Source organism: Dioszegia hungarica (genome assembly GCF_025882075.1).
Source record: "Dioszegia hungarica strain PDD-24b-2 chromosome Unknown MKK02contig_6, whole genome shotgun sequence".
Taxonomy (NCBI): domain Eukaryota; kingdom Fungi; phylum Basidiomycota; class Tremellomycetes; order Tremellales; family Bulleribasidiaceae; genus Dioszegia; species Dioszegia hungarica.
In genome coordinates, this window is record NW_026515768.1 from 173,222 (window position 1) to 199,103 (window position 25,882).

The 25,882-nt window shown below is 56.6% G+C and overlaps 14 protein-coding genes across 14 annotated transcripts; 6 read left to right on the forward strand and 8 right to left on the reverse strand.

The window, feature by feature from the left end:
• Window positions 1–952: 952 nt before the first annotated feature.
• MKK02DRAFT_31379 (uncharacterized protein) lies at window positions 953–1,820 on the reverse strand (the record flags this gene model as incomplete). Its single annotated transcript, XM_053088273.1, has 4 exons — window positions 953–1,075; window positions 1,150–1,452; window positions 1,482–1,652; window positions 1,740–1,820. 4 exons carry the CDS (start codon window positions 1,818–1,820, stop codon window positions 953–955), a joined length of 678 nt encoding a protein of 225 aa, XP_052947594.1.
• A 120-nt stretch (window positions 1,821–1,940) lies between these two features.
• Window positions 1,941–3,755, forward strand: MKK02DRAFT_42190 (putative DNA repair protein Rad1; the record flags this gene model as incomplete). Its single annotated transcript, XM_053091877.1, has 10 exons — window positions 1,941–1,991; window positions 2,146–2,220; window positions 2,317–2,383; window positions 2,461–2,773; window positions 2,831–2,923; window positions 3,013–3,034; window positions 3,102–3,296; window positions 3,388–3,452; window positions 3,512–3,671; window positions 3,726–3,755. 10 exons carry the CDS (start codon window positions 1,941–1,943, stop codon window positions 3,753–3,755), a joined length of 1,071 nt encoding a protein of 356 aa, XP_052947595.1.
• A 272-nt stretch (window positions 3,756–4,027) lies between these two features.
• On the reverse strand, window positions 4,028–5,018 carry MKK02DRAFT_42191 (translation initiation factor SUI1-domain-containing protein; the record flags this gene model as incomplete). The annotated part of the gene is made up of 5 exons (XM_053091878.1): window positions 4,028–4,040; window positions 4,162–4,507; window positions 4,559–4,657; window positions 4,796–4,906; window positions 5,006–5,018. 5 exons carry the CDS (start codon window positions 5,016–5,018, stop codon window positions 4,028–4,030), a joined length of 582 nt encoding a protein of 193 aa, XP_052947596.1.
• A 232-nt stretch (window positions 5,019–5,250) lies between these two features.
• MKK02DRAFT_42192 (uncharacterized protein) lies at window positions 5,251–6,259 on the forward strand (the record flags this gene model as incomplete). Its single annotated transcript, XM_053091879.1, has 2 exons — window positions 5,251–5,458; window positions 5,511–6,259. 2 exons carry the CDS (start codon window positions 5,251–5,253, stop codon window positions 6,257–6,259), a joined length of 957 nt encoding a protein of 318 aa, XP_052947597.1.
• Window positions 6,260–6,535: 276 nt separating this feature from the next.
• MKK02DRAFT_31381 (uncharacterized protein) lies at window positions 6,536–8,387 on the reverse strand (the record flags this gene model as incomplete). Its single annotated transcript, XM_053088274.1, has 9 exons — window positions 6,536–6,600; window positions 6,654–6,907; window positions 6,999–7,138; window positions 7,196–7,334; window positions 7,407–7,512; window positions 7,576–7,651; window positions 7,702–7,763; window positions 7,817–7,991; window positions 8,052–8,387. 9 exons carry the CDS (start codon window positions 8,385–8,387, stop codon window positions 6,536–6,538), a joined length of 1,353 nt encoding a protein of 450 aa, XP_052947598.1.
• Window positions 8,388–9,449: 1,062 nt separating this feature from the next.
• MKK02DRAFT_31382 (uncharacterized protein) lies at window positions 9,450–10,139 on the reverse strand (the record flags this gene model as incomplete). The annotated part of the gene is made up of 1 exon (XM_053088275.1): window positions 9,450–10,139. The coding sequence occupies one exon, from the start codon at window positions 10,137–10,139 to the stop codon at window positions 9,450–9,452; it is 690 nt and encodes a 229-aa protein (XP_052947599.1).
• A 509-nt stretch (window positions 10,140–10,648) lies between these two features.
• On the reverse strand, window positions 10,649–13,141 carry MKK02DRAFT_42195 (amidase signature domain-containing protein; the record flags this gene model as incomplete). The annotated part of the gene is made up of 12 exons (XM_053091880.1): window positions 10,649–10,693; window positions 10,746–10,782; window positions 10,832–10,978; window positions 11,029–11,096; window positions 11,141–11,174; window positions 11,221–11,444; window positions 11,489–11,729; window positions 11,776–11,888; window positions 11,935–12,145; window positions 12,190–12,334; window positions 12,368–12,962; window positions 13,007–13,141. 12 exons carry the CDS (start codon window positions 13,139–13,141, stop codon window positions 10,649–10,651), a joined length of 1,995 nt encoding a protein of 664 aa, XP_052947600.1.
• Window positions 13,142–13,871: 730 nt separating this feature from the next.
• On the reverse strand, window positions 13,872–15,112 carry MKK02DRAFT_42196 (WSC domain-containing protein; the record flags this gene model as incomplete). The annotated part of the gene is made up of 4 exons (XM_053091881.1): window positions 13,872–13,982; window positions 14,033–14,742; window positions 14,827–14,904; window positions 14,965–15,112. The coding sequence occupies 4 exons, from the start codon at window positions 15,110–15,112 to the stop codon at window positions 13,872–13,874; spliced, it is 1,047 nt and encodes a 348-aa protein (XP_052947601.1).
• A 3,327-nt stretch (window positions 15,113–18,439) lies between these two features.
• Window positions 18,440–19,314, forward strand: MKK02DRAFT_35920 (NifU-like N terminal domain-containing protein; the record flags this gene model as incomplete). Its single annotated transcript, XM_053089299.1, has 5 exons — window positions 18,440–18,616; window positions 18,702–18,769; window positions 18,825–19,018; window positions 19,117–19,205; window positions 19,273–19,314. 5 exons carry the CDS (start codon window positions 18,440–18,442, stop codon window positions 19,312–19,314), a joined length of 570 nt encoding a protein of 189 aa, XP_052947602.1.
• A 571-nt stretch (window positions 19,315–19,885) lies between these two features.
• MKK02DRAFT_31385 (uncharacterized protein) lies at window positions 19,886–20,638 on the forward strand (the record flags this gene model as incomplete). The annotated part of the gene is made up of 4 exons (XM_053088276.1): window positions 19,886–19,897; window positions 19,989–20,322; window positions 20,485–20,553; window positions 20,607–20,638. 4 exons carry the CDS (start codon window positions 19,886–19,888, stop codon window positions 20,636–20,638), a joined length of 447 nt encoding a protein of 148 aa, XP_052947603.1.
• Window positions 20,639–20,909: 271 nt separating this feature from the next.
• MKK02DRAFT_35923 (putative Hexaprenyldihydroxybenzoate methyltransferase) lies at window positions 20,910–22,205 on the reverse strand (the record flags this gene model as incomplete). The annotated part of the gene is made up of 4 exons (XM_053089300.1): window positions 20,910–21,281; window positions 21,369–21,514; window positions 21,593–21,960; window positions 22,093–22,205. 4 exons carry the CDS (start codon window positions 22,203–22,205, stop codon window positions 20,910–20,912), a joined length of 999 nt encoding a protein of 332 aa, XP_052947604.1.
• A 300-nt stretch (window positions 22,206–22,505) lies between these two features.
• Window positions 22,506–23,333, forward strand: MKK02DRAFT_42201 (uncharacterized protein; the record flags this gene model as incomplete). The annotated part of the gene is made up of 3 exons (XM_053091882.1): window positions 22,506–22,905; window positions 22,982–23,138; window positions 23,213–23,333. 3 exons carry the CDS (start codon window positions 22,506–22,508, stop codon window positions 23,331–23,333), a joined length of 678 nt encoding a protein of 225 aa, XP_052947605.1.
• A 274-nt stretch (window positions 23,334–23,607) lies between these two features.
• On the reverse strand, window positions 23,608–24,416 carry MKK02DRAFT_31387 (Endoribonuclease L-PSP/chorismate mutase-like protein; the record flags this gene model as incomplete). The annotated part of the gene is made up of 6 exons (XM_053088277.1): window positions 23,608–23,638; window positions 23,702–23,907; window positions 24,043–24,120; window positions 24,188–24,205; window positions 24,283–24,314; window positions 24,383–24,416. 6 exons carry the CDS (start codon window positions 24,414–24,416, stop codon window positions 23,608–23,610), a joined length of 399 nt encoding a protein of 132 aa, XP_052947606.1.
• Window positions 24,417–25,027: 611 nt separating this feature from the next.
• On the forward strand, window positions 25,028–25,712 carry MKK02DRAFT_42203 (uncharacterized protein; the record flags this gene model as incomplete). Its single annotated transcript, XM_053091883.1, has 2 exons — window positions 25,028–25,322; window positions 25,393–25,712. 2 exons carry the CDS (start codon window positions 25,028–25,030, stop codon window positions 25,710–25,712), a joined length of 615 nt encoding a protein of 204 aa, XP_052947607.1.
• Window positions 25,713–25,882: the final 170 nt, after the last annotated feature.

Genomic DNA, 25,882 nt, shown 5'->3' on the forward strand with positions numbered 1-25,882 from the left:
ATTGCCTCCCCGAAATCGACTTTGCCATCAATTCCGTCTGCAGGACCCCTAGCCGATTGTACATTCGCTTGCACAGGTCCCCAATCTCCTTGGTCAGATCATACCTGCTCTCGAAGACTAGCCCGTCGTACGATTCACGAGCCTCGTCAATGTATTTCAGGCATTCATCGATCTTGTCCGCCGTCCAGTCCTTGTCTGTGGGACAATTCTTTTGTATTGTCCGCACCTTCTTCCATGAATCCTGAAATGACTTGGTACTGGCTTTGGAGATTGCACTCTTCAGTAGCGCTCTCAAATCCTCATATAGGTCCGTACCAACGGGTGGGACCGTGGTGGAGGGGGACATTCGGACGCGAGGGTATAGGTTTGGCGCGAGCGAGAAGGACGAGGTGAGACGGAGAGGGCTTGACAACTATGGTGGGACTTCAGAAATAAGCGCTTGGCCACTACTTATATTGTCCGGAATGTCAGGCCGTCGGCCGTCTTGATCCTAGTTGCCTGCCTTCGCAAAGCACGAAGGTGACATATAGCCTTCCGTCGAAGAGTGTGGTCATTGGGCGATGCCGAATGATGTCGTCATAGTTTGACTAGAAGGCTAGTGAATTCTTGGTACGTAGGGCCATGCCAGCGGCACGGTATCCTATTCACGCTGGTCCACGTGCAATCCGATGTATGTATACATCTGTCGGGATCGACGTGATCTCGCCGTCGGTAAGGGACCAAGGGTTCTCTTTTCATAAATGAATCAGGGAGCTCAGCTATCGACCAGCCAATCACCAATATAAAGGACCAAATGACGCTACGAGCAGGACGGCTCATAGCATTGAGACTATGATCATGCAACGGCAATTGCAATCGCATTCAAATATAACCATGGTAGGGTGACTCTAATCTGAGCCATGCGGCTGATCCATCAGGGCCTCACTTATCATGATACTGGTCACGGGATGCATCAGTCTGTAAACGTCGTGAGATACCATCCGCCACTTCCGTCGTAGTTGCCGCCCTCACCTGACGGCTGAAGTTCGGCAGTCTCATTTGCAAACCCGTTCACCGATGCCGTCCGAGCGTCCACCTGCCCCGTCTTCAGCTCCTCCTGGAAGATGGTCAGCCATGTGTGGAGTTTCGCAGCCTCGCAGGACCCTGTACTGCTCCCGAAAGCGCTTTGTACTTGTCAATAGCATGCTCGATTGCCGTCCGAATCATCTTGGCATCGGGACGCGGTTCCTGGAAGTATCTCAGGCGGTGAGACCGCACCGATTTCAAGCTCTCGATAAAGCTGACAGCCTTTCGACCTTGACCGGTGCTGTCTTTCATGATGTAGTTCACGAACTCATCTGTGGATGGGATGGCGGATGACATGGTAATCTGTGAAGAACTGAGAGGTGCAAGCTGATGGAGTGGGTGGGGAAAAGATGTCATAGAGGTGGGGAATCGGCTACGCTGCGCGTCCTACAAATAGTCAGCCAGGCCCTACTCACGCTGAAAATCCGAAAGGATGACGGGTACTCAGTGCTCGAGCACGACATGCGGCCTTCACACAGATCTCTGCGACTGCAAGTATAGTACCTGTACTGTCCTTTGAGGTAGAAGGCCATAGATTGCGCCTTTGTCCTGCGATCGAGTGGAGCGCAATCGAAGGCACTGACGCGCTTCGTGTGTCAGATTTTAGGAATCTACGACTGAGCTGGCCAGCGTCCGGTCTCCCATCACAGACGACCGTCCGAGCGCAAGCTTACGAGTAGGAGGCCCGCCCGTCTGGTGGCAAAATCAGTCGCGTTAGGAGAGTGCCCAACTCCACATTCCTCAGATTTCGGCATGACTTGACTTGCACTCTCTTCCTTTCCATCCTACATATACCTTATCTTCCTCCCCTATGATCTCACGATCACTATCTGGTCCTTCGCATCTCCACCAGCGGGGCATATAGGCGAGCCAGGATGTCGCAGGATGAGTACATGAGCCAAATGAAGGCGTCTCAGGCAGGAGCGGTACGTCCCTTCCTCGCTTCTTCAACCAGGCCTTCCTTCCTTCTCCTCTTTGACCTTTTGTGCCTTTCCTCTTCGCCTCGGTACGAGATACACAGCTACGATATCCACTACGCCCATCATCGGACAGCTCTGGACATGAGCTGATCGAGCACAGACGCAGATCCTCGTAGCGCAGACAGACGATGTCCGGCCTTTTGCGCGCTTACTCCGTGGTATCGGGCTCAAGCATGTAAGTTCCGGCTTGTGATCCTCATTCGAACCGTCAACTATATACCGTCAGCTACCAGCACCACAATAGCCCGGCGAGCCGTAGTTAATACCATAGAACGCGGTCATGGTGATATCCAACGAGGGGTTCGAAATCACCGTCGAAGAAGTCAAGACTCTGTCCGGTCCGTCAACTTTTCCTTCCCCTCCTTCCCCTTTCAGCTCTTTCCATCCTTGCTTCCACCTCAAGCTGACGCCCCAGCCATAGCCTACATCCCCACCAACCTCTTCCAAACCTTCACCTACGCTCCCCCAGACGATGACGCCCCAGCCTTTGAAATCTCCCTCGACTCGCTCCTCCAATGCCTCAACATATTCGGGAATGCCGGATCGGCCGGCAGTGGGTCTGCCCTCAACAACATGGGCGGCAAGAAACAGCGTCGGTGGGCCGGCGAGGGGGAAGGGGGCGGGGATGACGATACTTCGTTTAGTAGTGGACGAGGTGGAGGGAGGGAGAGACGGACGGGGATGCGGATGACGTGGGCGGGACATGGGGAGCCGTTGAGCATGTTCCTGTGAGCTGCGCCGTGCTCACGATCTTCTGATCGGTAAGGGCTTAGCTGACTATATAGGCAGGACGACGGGAAGGGGCCGGTGACGACTTGCGAGTTGAGCACGTATCAGCCTGAAGAGATGATGGCGCAGGCGTTCGATATTGACAACCGGTAAGTCACTCATTCTGCCTGGTCTCGCCCCTCTTATGCCGTCTCTTTCCGGCCTGTTACTCTCAGATAGTACTTAAGCTGACCCTCAGCGCCGTCTACGTAATCATGAAGGTGTGTCTCCCCCTGCCTCTCCCTACCTTCACCCCTTAAATCCCCCCGGACCCCGCTGACATGCCAGTCCGAGCTGTTCCGCGACGCCCTCCTCGACCTCCCGCCCTCCTCCACCAAGATCACACTTACCGCCACCCCACCGCGCGTCGCCCTCCCAGACCACCTCGCTAACGCCACGAGCAGCTCTAACCTCCGGCGCGCACATAAAGCCGATGTAGGCAATTTAGGGATCAAGGCACAGGGCGATTTCGGCGAGACCCAGGTATGTCTTTCTCCGTCCGGGAATATCTATGTTAGAATCGCGCCGCTGCGATGGTCTTGACAATCACCAAAAGTATAGCTGATACCGATAGCTCGACTATCCAAATGAGAAGAGCGTCATGGAGACTTTCGACGTAGAGACCGAAGTCCAGTTTAGGTATGTTCAGCCCCTCTGCTCTTGTGCCTTCCGCCGGATCAAGCCAAGCTGACCAACAGCTACCACTATGCCCACTTTGCGATGCTCTCTCGCGCGCTGCAGCAGAGCGTCAAGATCGCCCTTCAGATCGAACACACCGGCTATCTGTGCTTGCAGATCATGATGCCGATTACGAAGGATTTGGGGACTGGGGTGCATATGGGTATCCTCGAGTTCAAGGTGAGTCCTCCCGCCAGGATGATCGTCCATGATTGGGTTGAGCTGATGCGTTAGATGAATGCGCTAGAGGAGGATGAAGAGTGAGCAGAAACACCGCAAGATTGAAAAAGGGGGAGACATCAATCCTATCTCGACCGGCCAATAAGGGCAATCCCAGTTGTACTATGCCACCCATCCTCCATATCAGCGTTTCCTCATCAGTACCGGTCATACTGTGTATGTATCAAAAGAGATAGATATGCTATATGCATGACAACGTAGATCCGCCGACCAGTCCGAACCGTATTTAGAGCGGGAGCAGGCCGGACAGAGAGCGCGACGAGGACGAGGCAACGACCAGAGCAGGAAGAGTGCTTCTAGTAACCGTGGCTGCAGAGTCAGCGTTGAACCGTATCGTACTACGTTTTCCAATCCCCACCACATCGTCGATCTCCCTCCACCGCCCCGCCTCTGACCGCTTTGCGCATCACGAACTCGAAACAAGACTCACATGACGATCTTATCCTTGGCCTCCTTCTCCGAGTACAGCCCGGCCTTGACCAAGAACTCCTTGACGCCCACCCTCTGGTCCCCCTGGAACTGCAACACCTGTCCGAAATCCGCCTTGCCCGCCGCGCCGCTCTTGGGCTTGGCGGACGCCGCCGCCGACTGCGCCGTCTCGCCCTCGCCCCCAGCGGCCGCCGCGTCGTCCTCGTCCTCTGAGTCGGCCGAGGAGACGACCGTGCCGTTGCACGCGAATTCCTTCTTCATGGCCTTGAGGAGCTTCTTGGGGTCATACTTCTCCGGCAGGCCCTGGACGGTCGTGAGCGTTTTTCGGCCATTTCGCTGCTGGAGACCTGAAGGATCAGCTGCTTGTGCCAAAGACGGATCCGGCTGAGTGAGCTCACGGATATGGATCTTGTCCGACTTGCTACCAACGCTCGACTCGAGGGAGGGCGTCCCGGGCCCAGAGGGTCCGCCAAAGGGGTCGGAAGTGTCGAAGGGGTCTGGGAATCAGCTCGAGCTCTTGAAATAGCCTCCTCTCTTCTCCTGCTGCTCTCGCTCTCTCTCAATCGCCATCCCCTGTACGCCCTCCATTCACGCGATTCTCCCAGCACGTCCTCCCGCATTCGGCTGACACCCACCAAACGAAGGCCCTAGGTTCGTGACCCCACCGCCGCCACCGCTCGAGCTGGCATTTTTCGCGCTCGACGACGCCTTGCTTTTCTTAGTGGCGTCCACTTTAGACTTGGAAGCTGATGTATCAGCTCGTGATTCCTGGTCGTGCGCGTATCTCGACCTCTGATCCACGTCCCGCTGAACGGGAAGTCGGAGAGAAAAGCTACGGAACGTACTGGTAGTGCTCATGAACTCTTGAAGACGCGTCTGGAGGGCTGTAAGAGAGAGTAAAGGGGTGAGTAGGGTAACAGGTAGAGTGGCAAGTTGACTAGGTTGGATTCACACCCAGCGACCGTCATGACAAAGGTGCGCACGCGGAGATAGCCGGCAATAGCCGAATGTGGCGATTTGATATGCCACCCACCTTTGCCTCCACCTCAAATGTTCATTGACTTGATTTTACACCTTACCCGTGATCGCCATGCCGCGGATAACAAAGAGGCAGAAGGACGCAGGCAAGGCGCCCAAAGCCCGTACCGACGCGCCATCGCGGCCGAGTCGACCAGCCGGGGGATTCGGAAAGCCAGCAGGCAAGCCGAGGTCATCCAATCACCCTGCGAACAATGGGAAAGGCAAGGGGTTCCAGGTGGGACCGGCGCATGCGCCGAAGAATGCTTACCTGGGAAAGGGTGAGCTGAGCTGCCTCGCGTATCAGCAATGGAGTGACAGCTGATAAACCAGCCAAGAAGATCAAGGCGGACCTGATTGACCGGGCAAAGATGAAGAAGTCTTATGCCAAGGTCTTGAAGCAGGAGGGAATGGAGTCAGAGCGGGTCAAGGACCGGACCAAGGTGGCCCCTACAGAGACGGGCGGAGAGTCTGGAGAAGGCGTGTCGGCCCGACCCGACAAGAGGAAGGGAAGAGACTCGGTCACACAAGGAGAAGGGGAGAAGAGGGGAGAAAGCAGTCGGTCCGCCCGCCCACCAACCTCGGCACGGCCAGCACAATCATCCCGCCCCTCTCCTTCATCCGCCACCTACACTTCCGCCCGGAAAGGTAAACAACGCGACCCCAATCCCAACTCCAACTCCCGTTCCCGCTCCTCATACCCAAACGCCACATTCGCCGACCCCTCGCATCCCTCACCTCCTAAACGTCAACGCGCATTATCCCCAATACCCATCAGCCATCCTATGCCGCTCACGGAGCTCCGGCAGCTCAAGAAGGAGGCCTTCGCGAAATATCATCCGCCCGGCGGAGGCGGCGGAGTTCGAGCCGGATCCGGCACAGGCGGAGGGGGAGGAGGAGCAAGAAGCGCCTCGGCGGCATTGGGGAAGAGTACATCAGGCTCGATGTTTGGGCGAGGGAGCGATAGTGGAGGGAAGTTTGGATTCGGGTTTGGGATAGGCGGGAAGAGCAAGAGTCAGCCGAACATGGGAGCCAAGATGGGGTTGCTGCTGGAGAGGATACAGCGGGATAGGGGGGCATGAAGCTGGGAGATGGTGGCGTGTGACGGGGTGTGGTGTAGGCTGTACAACATACCATAGGTACGTATGTCATGGTGGATCCAATCGTATAATCAATTTCTCAGAAGAGCGGAAGGGACTTGGCTTTTCGCGTCATCGGGCATGCGAGGATGACCTGTATAGAGAAGAAGCAAGAGGCAGGAGAATGTCCGAATTTTGCATTCCCAGGGTATATCTACTTCTTCTCTATGATCTTCCCCTAGCTTACACCTTTTCCACCTTGTGACCCTACTCATCCAATCAAAGCAAGACCGCCATACCCCCAGCAAGAACAGCCAGCGCCAGTACGGGCGCCATCATCCGGCCTACTCCGTCAGCTCCTCCCCCACAAGTCCAGTCAGGAGGATCACGGACTCACTAGCTCCGCTTGTCGAGTTGGCAGCAGCCGCAGCCGAGTCTACCACGCCGTCTGATGGAGAAGCGGATGTCTCAGCTCCAGAAGCAGCGGGGGACGAGCCAGCGGCGGCGACGGAAGAGGAGCCGGTCGAGTCGGAGAGTGCGACGAAGGACTTGAGGTCGGGCGCGGCGGTCCAGTTGGAGGGGAGGGTAGCGGCGACTCCGCCCCCGGGGGCGATCATAGCGGGGTTCATGGCCATCATGAGGCGGGTGTACCTGGATATCAGCTTGGCTCTCCTGTCGGGCATGAGGGGAGGAGGAGAATGGATATGGGTAGGGGAGCAAAAAGAAGAACCAAAGTACTCACATGACGTTCTCGATCGCGTTGACCTTGGTGACCTCAGGGCCGAGCATGCCGGACATGTCCATCCCTCCGCCCCACTTCCACGCCTCGGAACCCTCGCATGCCTTTTTGACGGCCGAAACGGTAGCGGAAGCTTCAGGTGACTGCTTGTCAGCTGTGTGCTCTTCCGGCTGATGGAAGAGAGGATAGAGCCAGCTCACAGATGCACCCCAGGTCGCAACCCAGCAGTCCATCCTGTCTCCGTTACATCCGCTAGAGCCGGAGCCTGCAGTAGATCCCGCACCGGCAGCGGTGGTTCGAGTAGCAGTGAGGTTGGTAGTGACGCTGGTAGTGGGAGGACTGTGCATCAGCTGTGTCCTCGTCTGCTTGCAAATCTCTCTGACACAAGTAAAGGGTCAGGACAGAACTTACTTGACGATACCAAACATGCCAGCTGTGCAGTGCGTCCCGACGGTGCAGTAGTGGAAGGTAGGCGTGGTAGCGTTGACTTTGACCATGTACTTGGCGGTCGCGTTGACTGATGGATCAGCTTCGGTCCCTCTGTGCGTGGCAGAGTTGACAAGGGAAGTGGGAAACTCACGCTTGCCAGAGTCGAATGCCTCAGCAGTCATGGACTTGTTGCATACATTCTGGCCTTGACTGAGCGTCGCCGAGTGCTATACTATCAGCTTAGATCCCCTACAAAGTCGAGGTGAGAAGAGCTTACAGGTCCGGCACCCCAGATGAACTCGAGCATATCCCCTTGCTTGGCATTGACCGAGAATGGGACTGATTGTCAGCTGGATCCTAAGCCGGATGAACGAGAAACAGAGGGGACGTACCGAATCGGAGAACACCTTGGGTAGGAGCGACGATGATGGTGTGCGTGACGGACGCGCCATTGTTCGCTGGCGGAGCTGCGGCGGCTGAAGGAGGGGGAAGTGGTGCAGCAGCCCCGCTGGTGTGAGCAGGAGGGGTTGCGGAGTGTGCGGGGGCGCCGAAGCTCGCTTGGCACATCTGCATATCAGCTTCTTCCCCGTTCGAGTCAGAGTATTGGGAATAGACAGGAAGACTCACCTGCAGACACGAGTTCAGATCCGTGACAGCCGCCATACTCCCACTCCCATACTTGACGTCCACAGCCATCGACCCGCCCGTATGCTGCGCCGGAGCCACCGCGGCCGCCGCAGTCGCCGAAGGAGCCCACGAGTTCCAGAGGATGCTGTGTTGCTTGTTGACGTCGTACGCGTTGGGGTCGACCGAAGAGGCGGCCGCAGGGGCGCCAGCGGGTGCAGGGGCGACCTGGTTGGACGCGCCGGAGCCAGAGCCGTAGTAGGAGTAGTCGTCGGTCGGTAAGGCTGACGAGGCAAGGATGAGGGAGAGAGCCGGGACGATGTGGGCGAGGACGACCATTTTGAGTGGATGGCGATGGGTTGGTAGTTGGAGGGGAGGGGATCTGTTCAACAAATGTAGTAGGTGATAGACGAAGTGTGGAAAGGCAAAGGGGCGTTCTTGTCGAAAGAACGAGAATGGGGAGTAATGGGAGCGATCAACGCTTGAGACTAGCTCAGAAAGGGGATAGGAAAGTGAAGGGTGGAAGTGAAAGATGGAGCTGGAGCTGGAGTTGAAGGTGAGTAGGACTATCATGTCGAGAGGGTTGAGGCATATATAAGTGTCGCGGGAGGGGCTTGGTGGTCGTGTTGATGACTGCGCGTCGAGTGGCTGGAGGCGAAGAGGGATGGGTCGAGGAACAGTAGTGCAGGCACAAGTGGGTAGACTTGGAGATGAGTCGCTAGAGAGACTGTTGTGAGTGTTACGAAAGGCAGGGTTGTCAGTGAGTTTGGTAGTGAAGGTGACGCGGGAGGTCGCCCTTGACAACCAACGCGTCCGAGCGCATCAAAAAAGCAGCTTGGGTTGTCCAGGTGATCTTGAGCAGCGATCGGGGCGCCATTGAGGCCATGTCCTAAGACTCGTGCGGAATATAGGGCTGATCAGCTCAGGACGAAGTCGAAACTAAGCGTTCGTGATCGTGAGGGCGAAGATCATAGCGCGTATTTCGACTACCTTTCTGCAAGCATTGTTGGGCTCGTGGGACTGAGCTGCCAGTCAGTCCCCAATGCTCAGACTCAGGCGAGCTTTATGATCAATCAAAGTGAAGAGTCCCTCACTCTAGGTATAAAAAATCGATCTGTCAGCTCAAACATGGCAGCTGAAGCTAAACCCAAGCCTGGAGTTACGTCATGAGGAATGCGGTGCGGTCGACCTTCGGAGATAATCTGTCGGCCGCAAGTTGGCCGCCTGCAAGCCGCCTGCCTTCTGATCTGTACTTGTGCAGGGTTTCTGGGTCGTCGATAGATTAACGCTATCAGAACATACATACTACACTTCAGACGCAAGGGCGTACAGTAAGACAGTCTCTCGCCACCTCCGGCCCATCGCGATCGGCGATTCTGCCGCTCTCTCCTCACATGTCTTTCACTCATCCTCAACCATGGGAAGTCGCGCCACAACATAGTCAAACTCCTCCTGAGTGAGCGAGACGCGAGGCACTCCCAGCGCGCCGGACCATTTGGGGATCGTACGCTTTCCGCGGGCTGTGTCTTGCGCCTCCGCCTGACTCTGCTGAGCTTCCGCAGCGCCTGTGGTAGACGCAACATCGACATCCGCAGCAGACGAGGCAGCATTGAGGCTTGTCGTAGTCGCACGGAGTTGAAACGCCGCCACCTTGAGCTTCTCAGCCGCGGTCGCGTCCGCGAGAGTCTCCCCATCGACCCAGGTCCGAGCTTTGGTTCGACAACCCTTCACGCTCGCCAGCGGCCCCTCGATCAGGTCCTGAAACCAGGCTCTCACTGCATCCTCATTATCCGACTCCGCTCCGATCTTCGCGATCAAAGGTTCTGCCACTGTGAGATATTCTGTGAGCGTCTGACTGTCGATGCCAGTGCCTGCGACATAGCCAACCTTGAGCTTGTCGGTACGTTTCGTACACGTGGTATCGATTCGGCAAAGCAGAGTCACCAATCGGTGATAGTCCTCGTCTTCGGCAGTAGACATGGTCGTGGGAGTCGTATACAGTAAAATGGGGACTCGATGAGTTTGGAACGGATGTTGGCAGCTCGATGGGATGATGGAGAAGTAGACGAATAGACGGAGGGGGATATCCATGGGCGCTGTTATATATCCCGACGGACCGAGCACAGAGCGCAGTCTGAATCTGACACGCGATACGCCATGCTCAAAGGTAGCCGCCAAATAGCATCGCAATCTAACCACACGTGTAGCAGCTCGCTCCTTTCTACCCTTACCCTTGCAGCGACCGAGCCCTTCCCTTTGTCGGCGCCATCAGCTGCGTGTACAATGTACTCGTATGTATCTCGCAACGTCTCAGATCTTGGAAGAGGATAGGTATCGTTATTTGCACGCACTGTCAAACGATCTTTCCAGCAACTTTGCGGTAACACGGAAAACAGATCTGGCTTTCCCAGATGGGCCGCAAGCCAATGTATCCCAGTTCTCCGTAGCATCGTGGAGCGACTGCCCCCTGTATGACACTGATGATCTTCGTGTATTCCAAACATAGAACTATTCCTCATTTATACCATCAGCATGGTTTATTATACAGTCTTCTATCTCTACCGTCTTTCATTATAATGCTGATTTCGCTCGGACTCAGATCAATACGCTGTTCGGCCAGTCTTTACCGTTTTGATCAGCCCCGCCTACAAAGTCAGCCGATCAATCGCGTAATACGAGTAGCTGTCATGGACTCACATCTGCCAGCTCATCCACCATGTTCAGTAACATGAAGCTGCATCGTCAACCGCGATCTCTTGACCACAAAGCTGGGAAAGACTCACTCGCATCCCGCCCGAGCGATCAAACTGATAGTCACTGGGTGATACTCGGTGATGAGACTGACGGAGCTGTTGTATGCCGCCTGGCCGATGGGGATAGTGATGTCGACACAGCCAGACAAGGGCGAGACTTGAGCCTGGTTGAGGGTGCTGCTCTTATCAGCTTGATCCAGGAGCGCGGGGCTGTCACATGGACGTACTTGTTCCGAGGGTCGGAGAATGGGGTGATGGCTGTGACACCGTCATTCAACACTGCCTCCCGGTATGACTGTTCATCAGCTGCATTCACGGATAGGCTCTGAGACGACTCACAGGCAGACCTCCAGTCCCCACATCGTACACGAATCTGACCATCAGCATATTCCTCTACAGATAGCCAAGACCCTACTCACATGGAATCGCTACACGTCTGATTGTCGTACGACAAGAACTCATCATTGAACCAGCTTCGATAGTCCGCGATGACGGGAAGAGACTGATCGTACAGCTCTTGCGACGTGTTGGCGGCCCAGGTCTTGAAGTTGGCCCGGCGCGCAGTGTCGACAGGCAAGAAACGGCCGCCGTTTGCAGCAGAGTACTTGGCGATGAGGTCGCGAGCAATCCGGCTGTATTGATACTGCACGTCAGCGCGCCCCAGAGAATCAGCCGTGAAAAACTCACCCATCCGTTGATCCGACTCGATGCGGTACTGACGACGCTGATGTTCTGTCCGCCTTTGACGATCTCTGCGGGGAAATCCACCTCGACGCGCTGCATCCCGTACTTGGTTTGAAGAGCGGTGATGAATGCCTCTTTGATCGCCTGACCTTCGGGAGAGCCATGGGGCATGTAATTGGTGGGGTAGATGAGCTTCTTAGGGTAGGAATTGTATGATTGGAAGTTGGCCTCAGTACCGTTATACCTGCAGATTAGCTTGATTCAAGTCGAAGAGATGAAGCCGTACGTACCAGTGTCGGAGGATGTTGGTCCACTGATGAGGATCCCTGGCGAGCACGCCGAGCGTATCAAAAGTGGGTGAGATGGGAATGACATTCTCGAGAGTGATGGCTCCGCTCGTAGGCTGACTTGTCAGCTGGGAAGACAGCATTGTGCAAGTTTAACCTCACTCGGTTCCCATACAGCCCAGATACAGCCGCCGGGATCCGCACCGACCCGCCCGTGTCTGACCCGATCGCAAAGTCCAGCCAGTCATATGCGGCTACAGCACAGCCGGAACCGGACGAGCTGGCCGCGCACGACTGCCACAAGTCTGACCGGGGCGAGAACGGGTACTGGACTTCGAGGGTGACGTCGTTGGTGCTTGCGCCCGATGCGAATCTGACAATCAGCCCATATCGAACAGGTTGGCATGATGAACGTACTGAGCGGTCTTGGTCTTGCCGACGATGACGGCGCCAAGATCCAGCAGCTTCTGGACTGCGGGCGCATTGACGGACGCTACTGGGTAGATCTCCGCAAAGGCTCGATTGCCCGCTGCTGTCTGAACACCCTTGACGTCGTAGATGTCTGCTTGTCAGCTGAGCTATATGAAAGACTCACCCTTGACGGCCAGGCGCTGCCCTGCGAGAGGCTTGCCCGAGTACAGCGTGTACAACCTCGACGGCACTGGTACCCATGGATCCCCAGACTCCGTCGTCACCCTCCCTAGCGCCTCATGCCCATCTCCCCTAGCATACACGCCTGCCGTGAAGGTCCTGTACGGATCCACCTCGAGCTTGTAGACGGGATAGAGCGAGATACCGGCCTCAGCCTTGACTGCGAGATAAGGACCCGGGGCGGGCGCACCGGTTGTCGACGTGTACTTGACCGCCGAGCTGGACGAGGCGGTCGAGAGCTTGCCCTTCAGGATGATCGTCTCGGCGCCCTTGCCGAGGAGGTAGGAGATGGTGTCGGCGGGGATAGAGAGGGAGGTTGGGGAGTGGAGGATCACGGTGGAGAGAAAAGAGGCGGTATAGACGTCGTCCTTGGAAGCGTACTCGGCAAGGACGGCTGTCAGGGTCGATACCGATGCCGAGGAGGTGAGCGAGATGACCACAGCAGGAGTAGGGGCTGACGAGGCCAGAGCGTCCTTGTTGTCCAGCGAAGCGGTGATCTCAGTAAGAGGAGAGAAGTAGTGGGCGTCACCGAGTTGGAACTGCGGGTCAGCTGGATTACATAGTACAGGTTGAGACGACTCACGACTGTCTCTTTGGCATAGCTGTCGAAAGATAGGACGTTGATGGAGTCGGTAGTGCGGACTTCGAGAGGAACGACCAAACCTTGGGCGAGAGTTGCGAGTCCGAGAACCGACAGCAAAGTCTTGCTGAGCAGCATTTTGGTGATGGGAAGGGGGTTGTCAGCCTGTCAGTCTTCGCTGCATGATATCTTGTACGTCTGAGTCTCTTCGGCAGATGGGACCGGTACGCAGAGATAAGGAAATGAGGGTGGGCATGTGGACCCTTCGCCGGCCGCTCGCCGCCGAACGATGATGATACTTGGCAGGCACCGGGGAGGCGTGCAGGCGTGGGGACCGAGAGCGATGGAGTGGGGGAGATGCCATGTCGAGCTATAACGGGTTGTGGAAGGGATCGAGGGTCGTCAGTAGCTCAGTACGGTACGGCCTGGTACGGCAGAGCAGGGTCGAATACCAGCTTCGATACCCCAAAGATAAGGCGCGATAAGGCTAGCGGAATCTTGGCGAGATGACGTCCACTATGCGCCGAGATCTGAGAGTAGCGCTACGAACCCCGCGGATGCCGAGCCAATGGGCAGAAAGGGATGCTGATGCCTTCCTGATGTACTGCTCGGCGGACCGGAACTCGAAATTGGCATCTTGATAGTGGAGGGAGAGATGCAACAGCTGATAAGAGGCCTTGCTTGCATGTGTCCTCGTGCAACGCCGGAGAAGGCCGCGATGACGTATGGTGAGATGGGAGCGCTTGAGAGCGATAGGCGCAGTGGCAGAGGAGAAGAGAGTTGCTGTGAGCTCCTCGTTTCTCACTACTATACAGCCAGAGGAAAAAGCTCGATAGGCTTATCACACAGGCCAGAGATCTGCTGCTAATCAAAGTACCAAAATGCTGACGCAGACCACCACGATCGTCCACAAAGCAGCCATGCCCGATCCGCCGATCCCAAGGATTCCACTTCGCACAGCGGATCCCTTGCTCATGTACTGCCACCCTGTCAGCCCAGTCACCTCCCCAATATGCTCGCTCCACTCACAGTTCCGAAAACAACCATACTGGCCTGATCTTTCAATCTCGGCGGGGCAATGACCGCGCCTGGTCCGCTCGGCCTGACAATCGTCACGTTCCCGTACCTGTCCCCGGCGGGTGGGTTGACGCCTGACCCCGATCCTGAACCTGAAGGCTGGGCTGCGGCGGTGTTGAGGCCTGTTCCGGAGAAGGCGGGCGCGATGGACAGGTACTGGCCGATCTGGACCGTGGGGGTAGGGGCGGTGCTGGAGCTGCTGCTGGAAGCAGTGCCTGACGCGCTGATGCTGCTTGTGCTGGCGGAGGGGGTGCTTTGACCTGACGACAGCGATGAGGGGGCACCGCCCGAGGAGACTGAAGAAGCTGATGACGAAGTGAGGGAGTTTGATGCTGCTGATGAGCCGGGAGTCGGAGGATTGGAGGGACCAGGCGCGACCGCCGCGGCAGAGGAGGAAGAGCTGACGGGGGCTGGCGCTGGGGCCCGAGCGGGCGAGCTGGTGGCTGGGGCAGGCGGTGGGGTCGTTGCGGATGGTGTAGGAGGAGGTGGCGCTGGCTGGACGGGTCTAGGGACTGGCGCAGCGTAACGTAAGAGGGTCATCCAGGAGACATGTCCGCCGCAGGGCTGGGAAGAGTCGCCGGAGCAAGGAGAGTTGCACTCAGAGTCCGCGCCGGGGTTGTTGGCCGCAAGAGATGTCCCGCAGAAGCACTGATCTCCGTTCTCTGTATTGTCAGCTTCCGGGACCGACTTCGAGATGCTGAAGTCCAGGTGAGGAGATGAGAGATGGAAAGGAAACGGAGACTCACGTAGCCCCGCATAGGGCATCCCGCGATTCGCGCAAGTATCTACGCAGAGACGTATCGTCATTGCCGAATCGCGAGTGACTGCTCAGTCAGCTTCAATGCCCATATGTGCACGAGTCGGTCGAGCTATACGCCACTTACAGTCGTCGTTATACAAGAGGCGAAAGCTCTCATCGGTCCCTTCGAGCATGCACCCCATGTATGACCATCCTGTGGGCAGGGAAGGGATGTTGGCTGCAGCCAAAGTTGCCGGTATGGTGACTATGGCGATCAAGAGGGAAAACAGCATCGCGAGTACTGTCTGTAGGTGCGACTCGTCCAGCTGCAGGCGCGGAGGGACGAAGATGTCAACGGGAAGATTGAGTGGTAAAGGTAACATACGAACGAGCTCGGACGCTCCCATGTTTGGCTGACTGGCTGCTGAGCCTTGTAGACGTCCTTCCTTCACTTTGAGCCATCCTTCTACGGCCCTCCTTCTGCACTCTACTTGTCCGCCACGCCACACGTCCCTTTGCTCTATCAACCTGAAACACGTGATCCGTGCGCATGGTTTCATATTTTCCGGACTACGGTACTTTGGATCAGATACAGGCCAATACTACAACGCTCAGCGCGCCTACTACAAGCCATGCCGCGCATGTACCGCCAACTTGAGCACTGGCTAGTGTCCCGGAGCTCATAAACTTGAATATCAGCTTGAGATCCCGGATTCCCTATTGCCCTTGTAGCCAACTCACCGTCCCGAACACGATCATCTGAGCTTGATCCCTGAGTCTGGGCGGAGCGATGACGCCCCCCACCGACCGGGTAATTGTGGCGTTCAGGTATCGGTCCATAGTCAGAGGTATGGCCGATGTCGACGGCGGTGCCTCCGAGCCTGAAGTGATCGCAGTGGAGACTGGGGAGGGGGCTGGACCGATGGAGAGGTACTGGGAGATATGGGGCGGGTTGCTGCTGCTCGTGCTCGAGGAGCCGCTGGAACTGCTACTACTGACTGAACCTGAGAGCAGAGAAACGATCAAGGAGCTCGATGCGTGTGTGAGCGAGACCGATGCTGGAGTGGACGATCCTGCGAGGGGCTGCTGCGGAGATGGCGATGGGGCGGACGACGATGGTGCGGGTTGGGTCGCTGGCGCGGAGGTCGGCGCCGGCGCTGCAATCGTTGCCGGAGATGGTATGGGTGGAAGAGGAGCTGGCGGGATGTAATGAAGGAGGGTGATGTAGGGGTGCGCCGGCCGCCACATGACTGCGTGTCGTCTCCTACGCATCTGGCGTCGCAATAGCCATCGTCGACTGGCTTGTGGGGCCCTAGGGAGGTACCGCAGTAGCACTCGTCTGTGTCGTCTGGACTATTAGCTTGAAGCAAAAAGCTTTGGGCCGGATGCAAAGGCGTAGTTTGATGATTGGGTTACTCAGTGACTCACGCAATCCCGCATAGGTCATCTCAATCTTGGCGCACAGATCCACGCAGAAACTTATAGTCATAGCTTTATCAAGCTGGTCTGGACTCGTCAGTCATCTCTAGATCCCGAACACTTACACTTGCTACCCAGTAGCCGGACGGTCTCCTCGTATCCTTCAAACATGCACCCAGAGTATGACCATCCTGTAGGCAGAGCGGGTATTCCTGCGAGTACCAGAGACACAGCTGCGAGCTTGGACGAGGAGTATGAGCAGCATACGTGATATAGTACAGGCAGATAAGGTACAACGCAAAGTCTCCCTCTATGACTACCTTCGGATTGATTTGATGGCGGAGTCATTGTGCCCCGTGGATCAAGCGTCCTTCCGGACGAGTGCGTCACAAGGCTTCCTTTTGAGACCCTGCCTTTGGAATGGGCTCAACGTTCACCACTCAGCCACATGGCACAGGCATGCTCTTCTTTGGGACACTAGGTCCAACGACCAGTACCCTCGTGATAGTATCTACAGTACCCCGACTCCATATCACATGAGATCCGTTACTATACCGCCCAATACTGCCGCCAGACCAAGCAATATATTGAATATACATATCGTCCCGCCCGAGAGAGACCTGACGCTCTGCCCAGCCCCTATGACCTGGAACATTTAGCTGTCATCATTTGGTATTACTGTTAAGACACTCACCGTCCCGAAAACGATCGTCTGAGCTTTATCCTTGAGTCCTGGAGGTGCATTCACGCCACCGCTCGACCTGGTGATTGTCGCATTGAAATACCTGTCCATAGAGAGCGGGACGGTTGATGAAGATGGTATTGTTCCAGAGCCAGTAACGGATGACATAGAGGGGAGCGACCGGCGGCGGGGCCAAAGGAGAGATACTGCGAGACCTGAGGTGGTGTACTGCTGCTCTCGCTCGAAGCGCCGGTCGGTCCGCTGCTATTGACCATAGAGTCAGGCGATGAAGAGGAGCTTGGCGAGAGGGTGCCTGATATAGGACCGGCCGTTCCGGCGCCAGTGATTGACTGTGATGCAGGTGGCGGGAATGTGGAAGAAGAAGGCACTGGCGCGATTAGCACTTGTGAGGTTGGACTTGAGGTAGGTGTATGTGTGGTAGGAGCAGATTGAGTAGGTAAGGGAGGAGGAGGTGCCGGCGAAGTATACTGGAGAAGCGTGAGGTATGGTACGTGCTGGGTACCACACGGCTGCGAGGTGTCCCCGACACACTTGGCGTCACAGGATGCCTCGTCGAATGACAGCTTGTGGGCGCCCAGAGTGGGGATGCAGTAGCACTTGTTTGTGTCATCTATGCGATTAGCTTCATCCTGGAGCGGCGTGTGTGGGAGGCATATGTCCAGGGGCCGGGATCCAGTTGCAAGGTGATATCACGCACAAAGTCCAGCATATGGCATGCCCAGCTTTGCGCATATATCAAGACAAAAATTAATCGTCATCTTGTCATCCTGATAGTCTGATATCATCAGTATCTCTTGAAGAGGTTGGGGAGTCCGGGATTGATGGTGGAACAAAAGCTCACATAGATTCCACATGAGCCGCTCTTTCTCTTCGTACCCGTCATATAAGCAGCCGGTATAGGACCATCCCGACTGCAGTGCTGGTATGCCAGCGATTGCTGCGGATGCTAGGGTAGAGCCTAGGACGAGTGACAGCAGCATGGCGCTTGTGCGTGCAGCGCGACGGCGCCGATGAGATCAAGTAGCTTAGAAGAAATTGAGAGGCGTAATATATGCAGATGCAGGTGGGAGTACCGGCTTTCCTCTCGCCCTTCTCCGCATGAAACCCTAAGGACTTGGTGTCTTCCCATAGGATATCTCCTTCCATCGTTTGGAAGGCATCCGTGGGACTTCATCCTTCCGCATTAACCGGTCTCCAAAGCCATCTGTATCCCACCCATAGCCTCCGCCTTGAGCTTTATCTGAAACACGACATCCGTGCGCAGATGTGCCACAGTGACGTAACGTCTTCGGCCGAGCGCCTCCACTCGCCGGCTAGCTCGGGTACGGGATCAAAATATCCCCCCCTCCTTTGCTGCATCGAGATCTCGCTCACTTCGTACTATCTCTTATCTCTCACTGACCCATCTACTACATACTACACAACAACGAGCTCAAAACAGCTCGTACACATACCTACAGCTTCAAACAACCAACTCGAAGTCGAATCAGTCGGAATGATGCGCTCCTCGATCCGCTCGCTCGCCGCGTCCTCATCCCTCGCTCGCCCTATAGTGGCGAGGTCATTCGCCCGGCCCGTCGTGGGTGCTTCGCGGGCGACTTTGCCCACTGTCGGTCGGGTAGAGAAGCGGGGATACCACGAGAAGGTTATCGACCACTATGAGAACCCCAGAAATGTGGGTTCGGTCGATCGTTGAAGCGGGATATACCTGGAGGGAAACGGGCCTGGAAGACCGAGGTGGACTCATGCTGATGGTGCAGGTTGGGAACATGCCCAAGACGGATCATGATGTTGGAACTGGACTTGTCGGTGCCCCCGCGTGTGGAGAGTACGTCCCTTCCCCTGACATTTTCCAGCGACGAACCCCATATACTGACTCTTAGCGTGATGAAGCTGCAAATCCGGGTAGACGACAATGGTGTCATCTCAGACGTCAAGTTCAAGACGTTCGGCTGCGGCTCAGCCATCGCCTCGTCGAGTTACATGACGGAACGAGTGAAGGGGATGACGCTGGACCAGGCGGGTCAGGTCAAGAACACCGAGATTGCAAAGGAGCTGTGCTTGCCGCCTGTCAAGCGTGAGTTTAGGGTCTTTCGGTCAACTGGATGCTCGATGGGGATGACGAGGAGGATCATGATGACAAAGACACAAATGGGATACTGGCTGACCGATCAGTGCACTGCTCGTTGCTCGCTGAGGACGCGATCAAGTCTGCGATCAAGGACTACCAGACCAAGCGGGAGAAGAGGCTCGCCATGGCTGCTGTGAGTCTGCATCCCGCGTTTGACAGTCGAGCGCTTGTGTAGTCAATAGCCAAAGCTGACTTGTCAGGCTCAAGCACCTGCTGCCGAGGCCATGTCTGCGACTGTATAATTTTCGGGATCGGCACAAATAAAATGACAGAATATAGAGAGACGGTAGGGTCCGGCTGTACTGTATTATCACCTTGAGTCCACATGAAGCGATAGCGATGTCTCAGCAATATCTGGCAACGGCAGCTCGGGGCTGCAGGCGACGGAGGTGAACATGAGTAGTAGGCGCTCGCCCCATACACTTGTTCGTCACTTCGCTATCGGGAGTTTCCGAGGGAGTTTCTCGCCCTGAAGTGTACCTTCCACTCTGGATCTCCGAGCTCAGTATCATGCTGCAGCTTGGCAACAGCACGCTTCCCTCAATGCGCATCGATGCACACAAGTGCACACAGCTGCACACAGCACTTGCTAGAGCCTTCTTTCTTTGCCACCGGAGCCACGCATTCCTCGTTCTGCCACGTGTCCTGACGCATGCGAATACTTCCGGCTGCGCGCAACTTGCCGAACTCGACCATCACCCAAACGATTCCAATCTCTCCATCTATCTATTGTCCACATCACCAAGCTTTACCAACACTTACCTAGCTCACGCCACCCCTCACTTACACCTCACTCAGTCAAATTCAATCAACATGCCTCGATCCGTAAGTCTCGCCCATCCCTTGCCTCCACAGCTAGAATTGCCACCCGCCGATCCCTTAGCCTCTTGCCTCTTGCCTCATGCTGACGCTCCAGGGTGGCCGCTCCCGTCCCGCTATGCGCCCCTCCGCGCCCGCTCCATCCTCCCAGCAGACCCGATCTTCATCCACTGCCGCCGCTCCCCCCGCGGCCGCAGCGTACCCCCAGGCTGGTGCCGGTGCGGGTATGGGCCGACCCCCAGGGCTGCTCGCGCAGGCGGCATCGACGATGGGCGGTGCGGTGGCCGGATCGGTTATTGGGCACGGAATCAGTAGTATGATCTTTGGGTCAGGGAGGCCCGTAGACCAGTCGAGGGCCGATGTGCCCCCTCCGGCGGAGTATGCGCAGGCGGCAAGGGCGGAGTCGGGGGGTTGTGATATTCCGGCCAAGGGTGAGTACCGCACACCATTCGAGGATGAGGAGTGGGAGAGGGGAAGTCGGAACAGCGGCCCTGCGCGGGTATCTGGAGGGGCGTCGTTCGGATGTTGTCAGGGTGGGACGGGCAAATGGCGGAGACGATCAGATATCGACCGACTCGGAGCTGACTAAGCAGACTTCACAAAGTGCATGGCATCGACCAACGACGACTTCCAGTCTTGCTCGTACTATCTCGAGGCATTGAGTCAGCTCATATCTCCGTCACAATCTCCTGGAGCATCTGCTGACTATATACAGAGGCTTGCCAGGCTGCCGCCAAGCCGTACTAGTGTTTTCTCCAGGAGTGCTGTAATTGAAGGATGAAGTGGGGAGATGGGAGTCGGCGCAGAGAGACGTAGTATCGCATGAAACCTATATCACCGCTCACACCTTTCAAATTTAGCATTTCCAGCTCACCAACTTCCCGCATGAACAGCGAGGAGACCAGGGGTCGATCTGGTATCGTGACTGACTTGAACTGAACACTTCCTTCCAGCTGCTGATGTTTAATGACATTGTCCCCACTCCGACTTGCCTCTGCAGAACCATCATTCCCATTGACTACTTAGCAGCGTCCACCCGCTTCTTGGCCCCATACATGTAATTACACCCCTCCCCCAATCCTTTGCCCCAACCCCCCTCCACCCCACTGCCCCATAACCTCCACTTGCCGCCCAGCGGATCATACACGATCCCCCTCGTCCTCCCGACCTCATCTGTCCTCACGTCGCCCGCATCCTCTTCCTTCTCCCATACGTCATAACCCCCCATCTCGGAATGAACGAACCGGCGGATCTCTTCGGGTTTGATGTACTTTGTATAGGTGTGCGTGCCGGGAGTGACGAGACGGAGGACGTCTTCGGCCATGGTGAGGGTGAGGAGGCGGGAGAGAGGTGTGCGGGAGATGGTGGACATGATTAGGTAGCCGCCAGGCTGGGGATCAGCTAGGCTTCTTGCTTGATAGGGAATCATGGCGTATACTGGTGTCACGGTGTAATAATATAGGGGATCCAAACCCACCTTGACCATATCCCCAAGAGCCTTCATAAACTCCCCTGGCTCATCCACATGCTCCACCACCTCCATCGCGCAGACCACATCAAATTGTTCCCCCGCGTCCCGCAACGCCTCCGCGGACGTATGTCTGTACTCCAACGACCCGACCCCTGTTCCCGGCTTTACCCCTTCCCCCCGCCCTTCCACCCCCTCCGGGACATTGATCAGCGGCAACCCCGGATCCCCACTTGCATGCGCTACCGCCATCCCGATATTCACCCCGCTCGCATCCACACCTATAACGTCCCCGCCCAGCCTCGCCAATGCCTCACTGAGCAATCCGCCGCCGCAACCGACATCCAGGACCCGCTTGCCTGTCAGCCACCGCCCGACGCCATTGGCCTTTTCCCGCGCCTTGTCAGAGTGGCGGGCGGCGAAGGACCACGGTGATTCGAAGCGCGGATCGAACGCGATGAGCTGTCGCATGTATTCGATCCGAGGGGGGTTCATACGGTGTAACAAGGCGAATTCGCCCGTTTCGGACCACCATTCCGAGGCGAGGCGGGAGAAGTGGGAGATCTCGAGATCGTTGATGGTGCTGAATGAGGAGGGTGGGCTGGGTTTGGAAGTAGAGGAGGAGGAAGGAGGCTGGGATGACGAGGGGGAGGGATCGAGAGGGTTTGGATAGGCGGATGTGGATGAACTAGATAGGTGGCGGCGGGAGTGGATAGGCGTAGGTCTAGAGGACGGTGTAGTAGCTAGCCCAGATGACGCTGAGCTTGCGAAGCTGGTAGACCGCGCTGCGACCACCGCAGATCGGAGGCGAGAAGGACCGGCGATGTTGCTCGCTGCGATCCTCATTTTGAGCGAAGGTACTGCGGGGAAGCTGATGTATGGTAACACGACTCGAGAATGGGAGAGCTCTCAATATCGAGCTGCCTCGTCTACGACGGCTACTGAGATGCTCGATGCGTAGGCTGAATGGATGGGAGGTGGTGTAGGAAGGCAAAGACAAGATGGACTTGGCGAGAGAGATTTGGTGACCTCCACCTCCACCAAACGTCAAATTCACAGCTCACAGTGCCATCTCTCCATTGCCCATCATCGATCATCCTCTTACTTCCTGCCCATTGCACGCGCCCTTCCTGGCCGTCACGCACCATGCAGACCCGCGCCCAGACCTACGCGTCCCGACCCGCCACCCTCTTCCTCACAGTCGGCTCCACCCTCTTCCCCTCCCTCACCACCATCGCGCTCTCCCCCGCGTTCCTCGACGTCCTGTTCGCGTCAGGCGTGCAGCGCTTGCTCGTCCAATATGGCCGGGCCGAACTGCCCCTCCCCGACGGGGTGATGATCACCAAGCGATCAGACAAGGCGGACGGGCACATAAACTTCGAATGGCCTGGCCGGGGCGCGCAGTACAAGGCGTACCAGGACGCGAAGGGCACCAAGGGGGCGTACGGGTACGGAGAGGGGCCAAAGATGGAGGTGGAGTTGATCATGTTTACGGAGAGATTCGGGGGGGAGGTGAAGGATGCGAAGTGGGTGATTAGCCATGCGGGTAAGTCTACGTCTGGACTCTGGTCCGGACTCCGTATTTTGTATAGCTGGGTGATGGTAGGGGCTGACGCGTGTAGGGTCAGGTTCAATATTGACTGTCTTGCACACGCCGAGACCATTGCTTGTTGTCCCCAATACAGATCTGATGGATAATCACCAGGCTCAGCTGGCCGAGGCGCTCGGTGGGGGTGTGGATGGAGAGGGGGAGGGGTACTTGTTAGTCTCCACGCTCGAGTAAGTCCACTTCACCTCGTAAAGTTGATTTCATCGCTAGTTTCGCGATCAGTGGATCTAGGCTAATAGGATAGGGACCTACTGGACAAACTGCCGAAGCTGCTAGATGAAGACTATACGCCGAAGCCATTCCCAAAGGTCGAGACGGATAGGTTCAAGAAGATCTTGGACGAGACGGCGGGGTTCGGGTCGTGAGCGCGAGCTGCGGACAGGGCCACAGGGACGTAGGCGTGCCAGCTCCGGGATGTAAGAGCCGCCACTATAGGCTCTCATAACACCGCCAGGCGCTCAGCGAGATGGGCGGAGCCATGTCAGCGAAACCTTGGAGGTACGAGTCTCGATAGATTCCTCAAAGTTCAGACAGTCAGACCGTCCCGTTGACCTCGTAAGGCCGATTATCAGTCGAAGTTGTATGCATCTATAGCCTAGATTTCGGCATACGGCCTGAGCCTGCGGCGGCATCATGAAGTCACGATGATTTGCCCTCCACAGCGATGAACCTGCTGATCAGCGCCTTGGTCTCCCTCTTCGCCGCGGGGCACAGGGCGCCAATCCAGACTCACTCAATCTCGACCAAAACGTCCTTCGGCAGCCTCGCGACCTCGACGCAGCTCCGCGCGGGCTTGGTCTGCCCAAAGAACTCGGCGTAGATCTTGTTGAAGGCGACAAAGTCGTTCATGCTCTTGAGGAAGACGGTGGTTTTGAGAATGGAGGCGGGGGTGGCGCCCGAGGCGGAGAGGACGGCGGACATGTTTTTGAAGACTTGGGTCTGAGGATTAGCTTGGTGTTTCGCGGCGAGTGATGAGTGGGTCAGATCATGAAGCCAGGATGAGGCATTACTCGAACCCATCTGGGCGATGGAAGGTCGACAGAGCGGATAATGACATGGTACGTCAACACTCACAGTCTGCTCTTCGATACCGCCCGAAACAACCTCCATGGTCTTGGGGTCAAGCGGGATAGATCCCGAAGCGTAGATCAGCTAAACATGGGTCAGCTATGCCTGATCGAGTCTGCTACGAAGAGTGACTCTGGGAAACTGAGCTTACACCATTGTGCTTCACGGCCTGTTCTGTCAGTATTGGCTCCATATATCGCCAGATCAGGTCAGAAGTGGAGAAAAGCAGGGATACCGCTGACTTACCTGGACATAAGGACCGATAGCAGCCGGAGCATCTGACTGAATCAGCTGACGACATGAGACGAAAGTCAATTTGGCCGCGTTAGCTGGAAGAGTGACTTACTTTCGGTCGAGACGACGGAGTAAGGGGTGCTCATGTTGAGTGATGTGGACGTGTTGAGAGGTCTCGAGAAGGTGGGTTGAATGTGAGATACAGAGCTCGAGCGGTGGTTGTAGTTGGATGAGAGTGTTCTGTAGGCTGTAGAGCGCAATGTGGTGAGCATATATAGAGGCAGTTGAACGAAGCACAGAACATCAGAGCGTGAAAGGGCGTGGCAGCGGCGGGCTGGAGTGAGGAATGTGGGGGGAGTTTCCGCCGGAATGTGACACATTAGCAGAGCAGAGCCCCTCTCTGCAGCTTTGCTCCGCCAAATTAAGCTTGCGACAGCAAGACTCTCTCGGATAGAGGTCAAAGCATGATGACCCGCTCGCTGAGGGTGGTGTAGTCCCTTACATGCATGGTCTTCCAGGGCTGTATGGTCACGAAAGTAAAGGACGGAATCAGATCGGATCGGTCCGACAGCCACACCCAAAACGTCATCGCTCTCTTGCTCTGCAGCTTTCTTCTCCATCTCATACGCTTACTATACTTTGTATCTCATCAGCCAGCTCACACCCTCACCTCCGAAGACCTCCAAGAAGCAGGTCCATCAACAAAAAGACCAGGTGTCCCCCGTCGCGCAAAACACCCTGAAAGACCGGTTTTGAAATGGCCCGTCCCAGCTCATCTCTGCTCGGCTCGATCCTCGCAGGTCCAGCTGGCCGCCTCGCCTCTGCACCTAGAGCCTACATACCGCGCACCCCTCTCTTCCGCTCCTCCGGCTTCCACTCCACACCTCTGCGGCTAAGAGCGCCACCGGTCCCGTCCACACATGCGGCTGTATCGCCCGCCCGGCCGGTCTTGGGGACAGGCATGAACGGAGCGGCAGGATCAGCTGGGTCTGCATCGGCAGCGGGGAAGAAGAAGAGCGCGCATATAGTCTGGTATCGAGAAATAGTACCTGGTAAGTATAGCCCCAATCTAGGCGAACCTTCTTTGGCCTACTTGGCTACAGACTCAAGCTGACAAGACAGCAATGGTCCCCATTCTCCTCCTCTCCACGACCCTGTTCCTCCTCCTCGCCCTCTCCCGCACCCACCTTTCCTCCGAGCGCACCCTCTCTGATTCTCAATCCCAAATCGCCGCGCTCGAGCGACAACTACATGATCTTCGACAAGACGCCAAGCGGCGCCTGGAAAAGGAAAGGAAAGAGAGGGAGAGGATGCTGCCGCTTGTGGTGGAGAGGGTGTTGACGAAGGTGGGGGCGATGCGCGGGGGTGTGGAGGAGGATGAGGAGAGGGAGAGGGAGGAAGGGAGGAGGAGGGATGAGAGGGAGAGGGCGTTGTTGGCTTGATTTGGGCGACGGGGACCGGGTCGGACGGGGTGTGACAAGATGAAGCAGGATGCTTGGGGGGCGTTTATGACTCCGGGGTGTCAAGGGTCTCGGACTCGACGTTCACGTTCTAACCACCTCGAGTCGGATAGACCTACCCCTCCGTTCCGTTCCTTGCTCAAGCTAGAGCT